This window comes from Larimichthys crocea, chromosome XXIV (genome assembly GCF_000972845.2).
Source record: "Larimichthys crocea isolate SSNF chromosome XXIV, L_crocea_2.0, whole genome shotgun sequence".
In the NCBI taxonomy this organism is placed as follows: Eukaryota; Metazoa; Chordata; class Actinopteri; family Sciaenidae; genus Larimichthys; species Larimichthys crocea.
In genome coordinates this window covers 12053183-12068285 of record NC_040034.1, presented here as the reverse complement: position 1 = coordinate 12068285, position 15103 = coordinate 12053183, and the positions used below count along the sequence as shown (strand labels likewise).

Below are 15103 nucleotides of genomic sequence, written 5' to 3'. Positions count from 1 at the left end.
GACTTTTGATATTACATGCTGGGGACAGCTACAATGTAAAGCACTATGTGTGTGCACTCTATGTAGATTTATTTTGCATCACAACACACACAAGTAATAAAAGAGTTAAAATATATCTTTATTATTTTATTTTTTTTACATTCACAATTTTTACAGCTTTTAAAGCTCAGAGTCTCTGGAGGTTCACCATCAACCACTACGTGACTGATGCATCACTTGCTTGCAAACGCCATGATCTGCTCCTGCAGAGGCAAAAGAGAAAACAACTCAGTTTCAAGTGAGCAGGCCTCTATACAAGACCTGTAAAACCGGTCCATGCACAACATTTAATATGGAAAAAAATGGCACGTTTAACTTTAAGCCTCCACGGTGAAATGCCTTTACAACCAGTTATAGTTGTGTTGGTCTGAATCACTTAGTAGGGAATAAAGCCATTTCACATGAGTGGTCGGTAATAAAAGGGGTGTGAAAACACAAGCCAACACCGCTGTCCGCTGCCCTAGGGCCAGCCCTGCACCCCACCCACACACTTTTGGTAACACTAAATTTGGGGCTAAACTTAGATGCCATAGTAGTAGGTTCAGAACCCTGAAAATTATAGACACCGCTAAAGTAAAGCTCCGTGTAATCAGAGAAGAGGGCGGTGGGTGGGGTCTGGGTGGAGGCGGAGCTTAGCTTTGACAGGTGGTTGATATTATCTGTGTGATGGTCAGGTTCGCTGTGATGCACAGGAAGATATGTTTGGATGTAGATGCTAGAAGAGTTTACTTTAAGCGTTGGGATCATGTTGGTGGCCTGCAGCCCGAAGGAGCGTAGGAGGACAACAGGAGCAACGTTCGTTGAATAAAGGCGCTTCATGAGGTCGATGGCGGCCATCATGGGCAGATTGTGTCGCTGGCGTTCAGTTTCATATTCTAACAGGTGCTGAATTGCTCCTGCACAAACAAACAAAGACGGGAGGTTAAAAACTGACTGTATGTCTGTCATATGTTTCCTAGATTAAGTCAACACACTGCTGCTATTTTAACCTCAGGACATTTAACAGAGGAAAAAATAAACAATTATCTCAAAACAGGATTTCATTTTTATGAAAAGCATTTTACATATAGTTCTTGGCAGAATGAACAGAAAAAAAACATCAAATGAATGTTACCGGAAAAGCTGATGCTTTTTATATTTCAGATCAACAGCGTGCATTTGAGCTTGGGCTATGGAAAAGTGCTTAGGGGAGAAACCACTGTGCTATGGTTGCAGCGTTTGCGTCTGTTTAGAGTTCTCACTGACCCAGGTCCTTCCCGTTAAAGGCCGCCTGGCTCAAGAGCTGCGTGAGGCAAGCCACATCCCCAAAGCCCAGGTTGACTCCCTGACCTGCCAGAGGATGGACACGATGGGCTGCATCCCTGCAGAGACAAACATATCCCCCCTCTCTGTCAAATACATTCAACTCACAGTATGCTACTTCAAGCGTAATTCCCTTACAGTGAATATTTAACAGCTCAAAAGCTGCCTTCATCAGTATCTTTACACACAAAAAAAAGGTATATGCAGGCCATTACTTTTATTATGACTATCTTACCCAATGAGAGCTACCCGGTGCCTGATGTACTCGGATGCATGTCCCATGCCCAGAGGAAACATAACCCGGGACTTCGGGCCGATGCCTGCCACACTTGGGGGAAGCTGTCGAGGTGAACCTGCAAACGGCATGATGGCTGACAGGGCACCACGGAAAACAGAGCCAGCCGTCTCAATCAGCTCCGACTGGTTCTCATTACTCCACTGTTGGTGCACACAGAGACAGGCGAGAAGACAGAGACATATTCACAAGAGAATGAAAAACGGCTTGAAGAGAGAGAAAACAGACATTATCCTTTTGAGTGGACAAAGAAATTAGCTGACACAGGAGCAAAGCTGAACTCCAGGCCAGCGAAAGTGCTTTTTTTTCCCCTCCCTAACTAACTGGTTTGGCAGGGCTGCGGGAGCTGGGCTAATTAAAAGAAGATGCCGGCCAGGCTATGCAGTTGAATTAGCTCTGTTTGAAAAACATTCCATGCAGTAATGGTCGACACTGGGAGACCACAGGTTTAATTAGCAAACCAGGCCTGTAACCAAACGTGACTCAACCGTGGCGACCCTGTCCATCAGCAGGCCCAGTAAAAATAGCCAGCTTGGGAAAAAGGAGTTTCTCAAACAAAAAAAATGGATAGAGAAATATTAGTATTGTAAAGTTAGGGCAAAACAATGACAGTATTGTTTGTATGAGTCACTAAAAACAGCTTGACGCGTAAGTACGTCTATGGAGAACTGCTGCCACATACAGCGAAATACAGAGATATTACAACATCTCGTTGTAACACGTGGAAATATGCATCAGCAGTTTAAAAGTTGGAGCAAGACTTACGAAGGCAGAGTTGATAGCGTCCACAAAGCTCTCCTCATCCAGCTCCAGCAGCTCCTCTGCGAGCCGATGGCTGGTTGACCACACCAGCGAGCTTTCTGTGTCCGACAGCTGCAGTTCACAGAGCGCAGATGCAGATATTAAACACTTGAACGACAGACAAATATTTTGCAAGAGACAAAATACTGCAGTAAATAATGCAGATGTATTACCGGTAACATCGCAATGGGTCCTGTTGGGAGGAACCTTTGCCATGCGACATTGTTCTCCGTGGGCTGCCCAACACATAAATCATTTTAAATTAAATATCATACTGAAATATTGTGGCACTGTATTGTAGGGCATACAAGTTAATTACATATATCGCACATAAAAATAAGATATTATAAAGGGTACCTCTGTGTGGGTGCATTGTTCTCTGATGCGACATTAAATTACTAGCATAATAATAACACTGACTCAGTATCATACACACAATTTAATGCTTGTACTAAAACAATCAGCCGGGAGTGATTCATACATACACACATTACTGTAAAGAGTACAATATACATATGTTGAATGTGATACTCACCTCCGATAGGTGCAGCACAGCAACCACAGCCGATTGGTCATAGTTCCACTTGACTGTGGGTATCCCCAAACTCCGCCTCACCATTGAGTTTGGTCCATCTGCACCAATCTGAAAAACAGATGAGAACAGTGAAATAACAACAACAACAGATGAACAGCTACAGCTTGTGTGATGGAATCAAACTGACCAGCAGCTTGGTTTGAATAGTCTCTCCGTTGGCCAGTGTGACCTGGACCCATGGAACGGATTCTGCTGCTTGGTGGGGCATGGGCCACGTGTACTTCACCACCTTGGACCTGTACTTAACTTGGACGTTTTCTGACACACAACAAGGACATAAAACTGGTGACTACAAAGGCAGCATAAAAGAAGAAGGAAAAGAAGAAGAAAAAAAAGAACAGCGCTTCTTAAAATAAAAAGGCAACTGGTGTGACTCTCACACAACAAAGGGATCAATCTTGGTACCGTGTATGTATCATCACACTAAATCAGTGCTTTGCTACTTTTTCCGTCAAAACGAGAGGATGGTGTGCTTGCAGCCAAAGCAGTAGAAGATCTATAAACCACCCCATAAATCACCACTGGTTTTCCGCCCTGGCACATGGCAGCCACCGAAGTTCACATTTGACAGTCTTCTAAATGGTCTTGGCCAGCTACACTGCGCTGACTAATAATGTTTATCTACAAGAACACCACGCCACACTTTGCACATGCTGCCAGCTTGGTAGATTTTGCCTCTCTTCCGAAAATATCAGCAACTGGACATCCCAAACATGAAAAGATCCAGAGCTACGCTGGCTCATGCCGACTTGGAGTAGGACCGATCCACAGAACGGCTACTAGTTTCCGAACACAGCTGTCAAATATGGGTTTTCAGTGATTGGAGAGCAGGGTTACATTACAACCAGCTGGTGCAGAGCATGCTTCTCATGTACTGCACTGAGCATAACAAGACTATGGCTAAAATGAGAGGATAGAGAGAGAGAGGCGGACAAATAGAAGGCACATTGGGCAAAACGTGCTGTAACCACACATGCAAAATGTTTAAAAAGTGTTTATAAATATGCCACTTTAACTGTCAAGCACGTAGCAGAGCTGAGTTTTATTTGCGAACCTCACAAAAGTTGGTCTAATGTCAACAGCAGTACAGCACTACACTCTGTCAGCGCTTTAGTGTCTTAAGAGGTGGCAAAGCCTGGGAGCACATGGCAGCTTTAAATAGGTCACTGGACCACTTCACGTGTCCTCAGAGGGTGCCGGGGCAATGCAGTTCCCAAAATGTGAGGTTTTGATTGAAATTGCAGGAAAAGCACGAACTGCTCCAAGGACTTAACTTGTCTTTAAAAACAGTCACCGGGAAAGAGTACAAATAAACACAACCTGGGGACGGGATGGAATAAATGTGGTGGCATTAGCTGCCAGACTCAGCGTCCATTAGGCAGATGGAACAGAGCACTGCTACTGTGTGGGGCTTCATGTTTTAATCATAAATGCTGTGCTTACCGGACAGACTGTCCAGCTGTTTAGTGAGTGCAGCCACAACGATGTCGTTCTCCACAATGTACGCCATCTCGTCCTGCAGGTTCTCCTTATCGAAAGTGATCAGGGCATCAGAGCAGGCGTCCCAAACCTAAATGAGAGACTCATTATGCCTGCGGTCTACAAGTCTATCCTTAAAATCATCCCCCTCTCCCTATATATAGCTGGGCAGAGAAGTGCAGCTTCATTGAGCCGAACACATCAAAGTGTAGTTGTTGTCGGAGGTTGGCACAGCCTACATATATGAAACCCAGAGCGATGAGGATCACCAACACCCTTCTGGCTGGACAGCTGACTCCAGCTTAATGGAAGGACCAAAATGACATTTTTGTGATGTGGATTTATACAAGCATTTTCTTGGAAACACAAATAACAAATGACATGTTTGTGAACATAAAGAGTGAGTCAATATTTATCCGCAACCAAAAGTGGCAGAGTGCGATATAGTTTTAGGCTCCTGTAATTCCAGCCCTGAAAGCACCATTTGAGTTAAACGTGAGGGGGTGAAAAGTGTTTGTACAAGGTTAATTCTCTCCTGGCTTGTAACTATGGCGACAGAACCCATCATTCTGCAGTAATATGCTGCTGCACTACTTTTTTCCAACTTGCCATAAAGTAGGGGGATATACCCTACAGAAAACCACTAATGGCAGTGGCTTTGCAACTTGTGATAAGTGGTTGGGAAGAAAGATTTACCGAGACCAGCCCAAAAATCGTTTTGGGTTTGTTTAATACGGGGTGAAATGATGCAGCTTTCGGGTAGAATGAGTTGCTACATAGTTTCTGTGTAAGATTTAAACAATACACTTCCTTGCAACTTTATGGAGAAGAATGTGGGCAAAATTACGCCTTGACGACAAAAACTCTGTTTGCCTTCTGTTTCACATCTAAACCTTCAATGCTTACTGGATATTTAAGATGGAAGGGCATTTTATTACATGGAAAGAATGTTATTTAGAGCTGACCTGCAGCACATACTTTCCAGTGCTTTGGCTATAGATGTATATGACTGAAATTCAATGAGCAAACATGCCAAAACAGTGGTAGCAGAGTGAAGGTATAATGGGAGAGGTACACTACCATAATCACTGTAAGGCACTGCATGATGACATCTTAGGCCCAGAGAGAAACCCTGCGGTCGAGTGTTTGGTACACACTGACCACATCTTACAAGAGGGACTGAGCCTGCACCCACAGCCGTAAAGCGGGTTCACTCTGCAGCAAACAACCACTCATCTGATCTTTCATCTTTTCCCCGTTGTTCACATGAATCTTCATAATTATAAGATGCAGGGAACGAGTACCAATTTGAAAATGTCAAAATGATTTACCCTTCATAGACAACATGGCTTTAATAAATAAAACTTGTAAGGTCAGTGAACCATGCCGAACTTTGAATGTACCAGGAGCTGCCCCTTTTTTAAATATACCTTGTGCTTTTTGGGCATTCCTTGCGGTGCAGATCCTGCAAATCTACTGAAAGGGCATGAATTGCACAATGGAATGAACAAAATGCATGTTACATGAAACCACTGTTTGCCATTTTAATGTGAACAATTACTGTACATACCATACACATGATTATATGATACAATATTGTGTTGCTTGTTCATTAAGCTGAATGACTGAGTAGAGGCTAAGCGTCACAGATTTTTCTCTCCACAAATTGTATGGTGCCATGACTGATGGATGACAGGAATACATACAGTATGTCTGTAAATTAGACCGTCTGGGAGACATAAAGAAAAACTCAAGGATTCTGGGAGATGCTTGGTACTGCCTCAAGTTATTTGTGTTTTTCTGAACATTTGACTGAACATAGCAGTGCAATAAAAGTTACTGTACCCTTGGGTTGTAAAGATTTTTTAAAAAAGCAACTTTTATAGCGACATATTATAGTGACATAAAGATCAACATACCTGCATCTTTTTATAGGGTTTGCATCTCATTTTTGTGATCTGTTCCCATGCTCCAATACCTGCGTGTGGATAAACACATTTACAAAATTGAATGCAACAATGTATGCCAGCGTATTAAAAATAATTGTACTCATACTCTACACAGTACAAGGTTTAAGGAGGACACAGACTTGTGGTGTTAAGTGATGAGATTATACTGAACGTACTGAAAATCATTCATGTCTCACTGTTGTTTGCTTTTGTGCTACATGCTATAACATTAGCAGCATACAATACTTTAAGTGACAATGGGAAATATCTGAAACAACACAATTAGATTTTAAACGGCCTTTAAACTTACTGTAAATGAGGCACAGTGCCCTATAAGTATGAGACACGTTCCTACTTTTACTTTTCGTGCAGGTGCAAATGAGGACTGCATTTCTTTCAAATACTCTATTGACATTTCAGTGCCAACATCAGATAAAGTTTCTGATCAGATACAGCGGTTTAAACTGCAAAGTCAATAAATGGTACACAAATACTGCAAGAGAGCAATGTGAAGGAGGTTATTTGAGAACTTAAGCAAAGCTTTAGCCTCTCTCTGTCTCTCAGTGGCACCTGCACAAAGATTATAGTTACTTAAATTATTATCATGGTGCGCTGGAATGTGTGAGCTACTGAGGAGATGTTGTAATTGTTGTTGTCTGTACTCATCACTGAACTGCTTAGTTGACTAAATACTGTTCTTGATGTTATTTTAAGACCTGAATCTTGATGAATGTGGGTGAACATTTTAAATTGTGTGTGCTGTTTTTCTTTGTTTTTCTTTGCTAGGTTATGTCCTTTGCTTGGCTAAATGCTTGAAAATAAACCTGGATTTTTAAAAATTTATTGCAAACTGTCTTATGGTTCATTAGTGAGAAGTACGTGTGTTAAACAGTGGTTGTGTGCCAACACATAGAGGCAGTATGAAAGCTTGAAATAACAAAAAGCTCAGGTCTGGACTGATGGTCAGAGACGGTGAATTTAGGACACATAACTTAAAACTTAAGACTTAAAATCCAAAACTCACCCTTTCCCAGGCTGCTGAAATCTCTAATCCTTAGAGAAATACTTTCAAGTTTGGGTATGTAAAAAAACATCCTGGGTGTAACTAAGATAAAATATGTAGCACCAGGAAACTTCCTGGGTGACCTATCACATTAGGAAGAAATAAGGTCAGATATGATCCCTAAGTTAAGCCAGCATGACTGGACAGTGTCTGATCCCTGGCTTATCCTGTGAAAGCCATTTAATAGTCTAGCACGAGCGACAACAAGAACATGTGAAGTGTGTTACAAACCATTTGATAATGGTGTTTTAATGTGTCAACTTGTGTATACTGTACCGCTGAGGAGGGTGGCAGAGCCTGGACTGATGGAGCTGACCCTGGTGCTGTACGTGTCTGGGACCTCGTCCATCACTTTCTTGTTGCCAGCTTCAAGCAAGAGAATCTTCTTACCCTCCAAGTTGGGATCCATGCCTGTCAAAAATAATGAAAATATTCTATGAAAAAATGACAACACATATATAAGACTGAGTCTGCAAACTCTGCAGTGAAGCTGAGTGTTTTGTTTCTGGTATAAAAAAAGAGTAATTATCACATGTTTCTATTGGTTTATATAAAGAGGCACGGGTCTGGATCAATGAAGACAGCTCCTGATACCATTTAAAGTTGACTGGTTAACATTAATAGCTGTAGTCACATGTCAACATGTCAGTCAGGGCTGGGTTACAGGGCTTACTCACCTAAGGAACATGCCATTGCAGAGCCAACCATTCCTCCCCCGGATATAATAACATCATAAACCTCATTCTTCCCAGAGTCGTCCCCATGCTGCGCACACACTAACCCTCGGCTGATGATTCTTATAGCAGATAAATGTCTCTCTGCAATAAGACACCGGCCAAGATCGTGTAAGGCCAGCGTCGCCTTTGTGATCTTGTGCATGTTTCTGTCTTCACTCTGTCTTCATATATAAAGCCGCCTCGCATTAAACGAGGAAAAAGCAAAAACTCTGAAGCGTATGACACTCAGAAACAGGTTTCCCCTTGAATGTGTCCTAATAACAGCAGCCGTGTCTCCTCTGTGATCCAGCCATGTTGTGTGTTGACAAGCGCTCCGAGCGATGTACTTCCGAGTTCACGACCAATCACAGAGGACGTGTGTGTGTGTGTGTGTGTGTGTGTGTGGCGCTGCTGCTGCTGTCCACAAACGGTGCTAAAGCTGCCGAAACGGAGGAGAGAGTGAGTACTACACACTCAGCTGTTATACTAACTTCATTTCAAAACAACAAACTCTCATAAGCTTTACCAAAGACCTGCGAGTGTGTCCTCTGAGTGGAGTTATAACGTCAGGAGTTTGTTTGGGAGACGCTTCGACGCCTTTGAACACTTACCTAAAAGTCGTCTTTTACCAGGTTGTCGCCTCATCATCACTTTACATTTAAATAATGTCGTTGATTTAAAATAGAGAGTAGGTTTGTAAAAAAGTATATATATTTAAAAAAAAAGTAAATACGTATGTAAACTTTAGCATAGCTAACGCTAAATACGTGTCTTTAATCGACATTGCGAAGTGTGTTGAGAGCGCCGAGGTCTGGTTGTCATGGTAACCCATTAACACACAGGAAGCTGAGTTGTTGATGTTTACAACTATATATATATATTTATTATATTATATATATACCAAATAATAATAATAATAATAATACATTTTATTTCAAAGGCGCCTTTCTGTCACCCAGGGACACCTTACAATAAATGAGAGTAGACAGCAGATAAAAGAAACAAACAAAAAGAACCATAAAAGTATATCAAATTACAAGAATACAAAGTTAAAAAAACAGGTTAAAATAGGACCATGCAATTGAATCAGATGGAAAAGACTATTTTAAACAGGTGGTGAGTTGATGTTCCTTATTATGGGGGGTAAAGACTTTCATATATACTAATAATGACATAAAATTAGCAACTATCCTCATGTTTTAAGATGGGAGCTGAAACTAACTGTTATTTTCATTATAAGTGAATTATTTTCTCAAATAATCGACTGATGTTTTCGAGAAATTTGTGAAAATTGTCAATCATAGTTTCACAGATCTGATTGTTTTGTTCTGCCAGAGGAGCAAAATATATTTAATTTACCAACGAGGAAACATTTATAACTAATAAACCAACATATATTCACATTTCAGAAGCTGGAACTTTAGAATTCTTGTATTTTTTGCTTAATTAATAAATAAATGAAGAATTAATTGTCAGTGCCCAACAGCTACTCAGTTAATTGACTGACTTAACTTCTACTTTGTTTAAAATGTTCTCCAACTGTTATTCAATTTAAGAAAATGTACAGAGGTCGAATAATTGGTCAATATGAACTTTGTAAGTAATGTTTAGGGTTCAAAGGTTTTTTGAAAGCTCTGGCAGAGCATTTATGTACTTTTTAAACCAACAAAGCAAGTTCAAAACAAACAAACAAACAAACACAAAGACAGTATTACAGGGACTGTGTTGCACAATAAAGAGACAGCAGGGGAAAACAGCCCCAATCAGGGCCAGTATCAGAGTTTGTACTTCACTATAAGCTGTACAAATAAACACTTAAACACAAACAAGTATACAAACAAACATGCTTCAACAATGAATAGATTTGAAAAATTGTTGTCAATTTACATTCCATGGATAGACAAATGATGAAGTTTACTTTTTTTTCATTAGTTTCATGGGTCAGAGAGATATGTCAAAGCTGGAGACCTTTCTGAAAGATGGTCTCCGATCAGAGTTAATGCTCCAGCAGCAGCTAAAGGCCCTGAGGGAGGCCTTCAGGCAGCAGCTGCAGGAGACAGAGACGAGACAAAGAGAAGAGCTGGAGAGGAGGATTCATCAGAACGCTCTACTGTCAACAGAACAAGAGTCTGGAGATAAAAATGAGATGAACGATCAGGCCAGGTAGGTTTCCACAAATGTCTTCTTTATTTTGTCATAATTATGATATGTTTTTTTTTTTAAGATCCTTACTGTTTTTTCAGAAATGTAGGAATAAGAAGATCTACCTCCACGCCTGCTCTGGCCTCAAACACTTTGCACAATCCCCGACAGTCAAAGTCTAAGAGTAACTCATCTTCTCCAGCCTGGCTATCTCCAACAAACCAAAAGCAATGTCCAGTCAAGACTTCCACGCTGACTCCTACAAAGACTCAACAGTGTGAGCGGTTAGCTTTGTCTAAAACAACACAGATGATCAAAGAAGAGAAGGCTGAGGCTGAGTGTCAAAAGAAGTTCAGTGCTCTCCCAGTCCCCAGCCATGTCATTCAACCCCTCTATCAGGAGATGATGGAGCTGAAAGAGAAGGAGAGGAAGCATGGGCTTGAGCAGAGGAGGGACTTTTTGCTCTCCGTTCAAAAACCATTCACCTTCCAGGAGAGGGAAAAGGCGAAAAGAGAGAAGCTGATAGCCATGCTAAAACAAGTGTCACATGATCAGAAAAACAAGACTGCTACTGTCAGAAAATCTCCTCACAAAGAGATGAAAGACTCGTCAGATTCTGAGCTGAAAGGTGAGTTTTCCCTTTTTTGATGGGATGATGCTGGTATACTAGTAAGAGTGATGTTTCCTTCTCAGATTGCTCTATCTTTGAAGAAATACTCAAGGATTTAAGAAAAGAAAAAACAAGCAAACAAAGTAAATGAAAAAAATGTAGCCTGATCAGTTTAGATCAATTTTAGCTTGTCGAGTTATACCTAATTCTAAATCTGGGCAGACCAGGAGCTTTGCAACCAAGTCCCCACTCAAACAACAGCACCACGTGGGAATCCTGCTGTGTCTGGTGGTCCGAAACTTCGCACTGCTGACCGCACCAGAAAAGAAAAGTTGGGATTCCTGGATGAGAGGCCCAGCTTTCAGCCCAAAATCATCCACCAGGTCCCTGATTTCAGCAGGTTGCACAAAGCCCTGCAGACAGAGGCGCTGAAGAAAACACAGAGTCAACACGTGATAAAATGTCAGCCCTTCTGTTTGAGGACATCAGCTCTCCCTTCAAGGAGAACAAGGATGAGCCCTGAAGATTCAAAGGTAAAAAGTTGACTTTACCCCAGACCTTTTGTTTTGTTAACTATAAGTAATGTTCTCATTGGGTTTTATTCATTCAGTTGCCATTATAGATCAGTTATTTGTCACATTGTCAAATAAATGTATAGAATAATTCCTGTCTTGAAGAGCCAGTGTCATAACAAGAAGACATCCAGGACTCCAAAGCACCAGATGGTTTCACGTTGTAGTTTTACATTACTTCTCTGCATGATTGGTGGTTCGAAACACATCCACCCAACACTTTTTTAAGGGGGGTAGGAAACCACTAGCCTTCCTTAAAGCCTGTAATGTTCCACATGACAAACAGTACTGATTACCTAAATCCTTGTTCATTTAAAAAGGTTCGTATCACTATGATTGCACCAATGTACAATAACAGGCCTAATATGAACAGATGTTTACCCTACAGTTTTTTGCAGACTGTATAATACTCATGTATCTTGTATTCCTGTGGTCCCTCAACATTGGGAACTGTTTATTTCCTAAAATGTGACAAAGGACTTTGACCTGGTCACATCTGACTTTCTGTTCTGTGTCCTCAGGAGTAATTTGTTTTATGACAAATGATTTATTGTATGGGTTAAGTTCCTCTATGCATATATGTTATTTCTTGAGGTCGTTCTTACCAATCTCCTCAGTTGTGGAACTCTAAAGCTATTTAAAATATGTACAATGCGCCCTCTGAATTGAGGGAATATTCCCCTCCCATGACCATTCGTATTTCAAACTTTCTCCACCTCGTAATTTATCATGTTGAACTGAAACCCGAAGCGCTTGATATACAACCATGTAATATTTCATCATGTCCCGTACAAGCAGAAATGTCTTTTTTATTTTTCATCACATATTTCATAACAGTAATTTACACTAATCCAAAGTGGTAGAACGATCCTTGTGATCAGTGAAAGTTTCTTCCTGTCCTCCTTTCATATATCTTGCCCAAAATTATATATTTACCAGAAATCTATCTTATCAACGGTGTCAGACATATGTTATAATAAACAGATATGTTTAGCTTTGTTGAAGATGTGGCACATAAATAAGCTTCTATAAATACATATTTACATTATTTGTAGATTAACATTGCATAAGTAATTACAGATATACAGATTTATACATAACATTAACATCAAATTGTGTAGTCCTAAAGCCATCGGTGTCAATTCATCTTTGTCATTTTGTCCTTTTTCTGTGAATCTCGGTGTAGGTAGTGTGTCGTACTGTTTATTCCCATAGTAAAAAACTGAAAATGTGATTTTAGAAAGAAAGAAAGCAATCCATTATTACTAAACATATATCTAGTAATAGCAAAAACATTTTCCACACAGTTTACTTTTAGATTTTATAATTCTTTTCATTTGTCTTTGATCACATTGAATAAAGATTTTTTTCCCCTACAAATTGATTAACTAGTTCTGCTACTGTAAATCATTCAATGCTGTATCATCTGACAGAAAACCCTTTATATCCATCATAACTCACTGCAATGATTTGTCTATATAAAGTCCTCACTTTACATACTGATATACTTTGCTGGTGTTATTATTGCACCATATAGTGTTTTTTGTGTATTTATATTATTTAAATTACAAAGTTGATTCAAATCTGATTTTTGTACTCATCTACAGGAACCAAAAATAAGTCATCTCAGTCGGAGTAAATCACTTGGGGCCTTAACATCACTGTCTACAGACACACTGCCCACATACATCACGGATGCTGTGAGGAAGCGCTGCATGGCCATCAGGTAATTACTTTGAAACTTTAGATTTTTAGATTTTTCTTTCCATAGTTTTTACACACTAACAAGTTTAATCCCCTGACATACCGAATATGTTTTACCTTCACAGAAAGTCAATGGAGATGAGAGATAGCAAGAATCAAGAAAGCGCAGACTGGTTGAGGAAGCACCAAATGAGATCCCAGGCCATGAAGAAGACAGTCGCGCTTCATGCAAAGTTGCTGGACCCACACAGCAGCTTGAAAGAAGTGCATAATGAAAAACTACAGCACCATCGGTGAGCGCTGGTCAAGTGAGGTCGTTCATTCTCCAGTTTTGTAACCTTTGTAACTCACATCACAACAACCACACACGCCTGCCACAGTACCTCAAACCATAATCTTCTCTTTCATGAAGGGCGGCTGACCAACAAAGGATGAGAGAGTACATGAGAGAGTTACGGGATATGAAGGCACGAGTCAGTGAACGCCCTTATTTGTTCGAACAGGTGAAACAGGTAAGTGACATAGTAAACTGAGGAGATTACATCAGAGTGTAAATGACATGCCCCTCCAGCTAACTTTGAGTTTTTACTGGCAGAAAAATGCAAAGGCTCACGCAGAGCAGATATACAGGAACAAGCTGAAGAAAGCCGGCTTAAAGGAGCAATTTGTTCAAGAAAATGGAGAAGCAGCTGAAAAAACGTCAACATCATCCATATCAGAGGACGATACAGACAAGAATGAAATTGATAGCAGGTATGCAGAGCGAATTTTTTTGGCTTTTTTCATCCATTATGCAATACCACTGCGTCCGGTAAATTTATGAATAGCACTGTTGCTGGAGAGCCAAGGACTTCATGTGGTTTGGTCATATTACATTACATAATTTTTTGAGCTTGCCCTGCAGTCTTTAGTGAAGAAAAGACAAATACTGTAGCCAAGTAAAAGTTCGATATAATTACAATATAGCCATTTTCTAACCCAACATGTCTGATTTAGGGAAGAAAATGTAGACGACGGGGAGAAAATTGAAGATGTGGAAGAGAAGAGCGTGAAGTCCAAACGGGAAGAAATGCCATGATCAAAAAGGTTCAGGCGGCACAAAGTTTTTTGTGGCCTCTCCACTAGAAAACAACACTGTCCTCAAAAATGATTCATGTCACTGCTTACTATCCACACCAAGCGTTTGATAGTTTAAGATGTGCAACTATAAATTATGAAATTACAAAACATCTGAACTTTACAATCACAAATGTTGGAGATTACAAATGAAATAAAACAAAGATTTATACAACTGTATATCTTTATAAGTTATTAATATTTTATGTGCTTTGAGTTAAACACACACATATACATATATATATATTATATATATAGATATATATATATAGAAAAACTGCCAATACGTTCACTGAAAATATAAAAGCTATTTTTGGGTTTCCTCAGAGATATGAACATTTAGTGGGTGATGAACACTTAGCTACCAGAATAAACAGTTCAAAAACAAAATGAGAAAAAGCCATTTCACATTTATTTGTGTTTTATTCACTTTATAACAAGACATTTACAATATTAAAAGGAATAAAAAGGTTTTCCTTTTACAGTGAGATTTTTTTTTTGTCATTGCTCCAAGTTGGGAAAAAAAAATTGAACAATGTGTATTTCTTTAATTGGGCAGGTCCCGTAAGGACAACAAGCATCCGACATGGGCCTGTCTCGGGTTGAGAAAGATGGTTGGGTTAAAGTTCCTAGTTGTTTCTACAGCCACACTGCCACCTAAATAAACAGTTCACAGAGACCAATTCAGTGGTCTGCTCCAAGCCCATAGACCCACATCAA

General features: G+C 40.1%; 2 protein-coding genes across 5 annotated transcripts; one reads left to right on the top strand and one right to left on the bottom strand.

Moving 5' to 3' along the window:
• Window positions 1-99: 99 nt before the first annotated feature.
• Window positions 100-9030, bottom strand: coq6 (coenzyme Q6 monooxygenase). Of its 2 annotated transcripts, none has more exons than XM_019253335.2 (12): window positions 8201-8437; window positions 7800-7934; window positions 6431-6489; window positions 4476-4602; window positions 3160-3290; window positions 2973-3080; window positions 2611-2673; window positions 2402-2509; window positions 1577-1779; window positions 1285-1400; window positions 769-935; window positions 100-242 (listed from the first exon to the last, which is right to left on the bottom strand). In XM_019253335.2, exons 1-12 carry the CDS (start codon window positions 8400-8402, stop codon window positions 213-215), a joined length of 1449 nt encoding a protein of 482 aa, XP_019108880.1. In that variant the 5' UTR covers window positions 8403-8437; the 3' UTR covers window positions 100-212. The 2 variants fall into 2 exon arrangements, with proteins under 2 accessions (XP_019108880.1, XP_027130958.1); XM_027275157.1 differs by lacking the exon at window positions 8201-8437 and adding an exon at window positions 8851-9030 and having other exon boundaries at window positions 114-242.
• fam161b (FAM161 centrosomal protein B) lies at window positions 8491-14540 on the top strand. 3 transcript variants are annotated; one of them, XM_019253959.2, is made up of 9 exons: window positions 8491-8698; window positions 10172-10402; window positions 10483-11009; window positions 11214-11524; window positions 13171-13289; window positions 13393-13560; window positions 13680-13779; window positions 13863-14020; window positions 14264-14540. In XM_019253959.2, the coding sequence occupies exons 1-9, from the start codon at window positions 8508-8510 to the stop codon at window positions 14343-14345; spliced, it is 1887 nt and encodes a 628-aa protein (XP_019109504.2). In that variant the 5' UTR covers window positions 8491-8507; the 3' UTR covers window positions 14346-14540. The 3 variants fall into 3 exon arrangements, with proteins under 3 accessions (XP_019109504.2, XP_027130956.1, XP_027130957.1); XM_027275155.1 differs by having other exon boundaries at window positions 8547-8698; window positions 10185-10402; XM_027275156.1 differs by lacking the exon at window positions 8491-8698 and adding an exon at window positions 8786-8871.
• The last annotated feature ends 563 nt before the right edge of the window (window positions 14541-15103 follow it).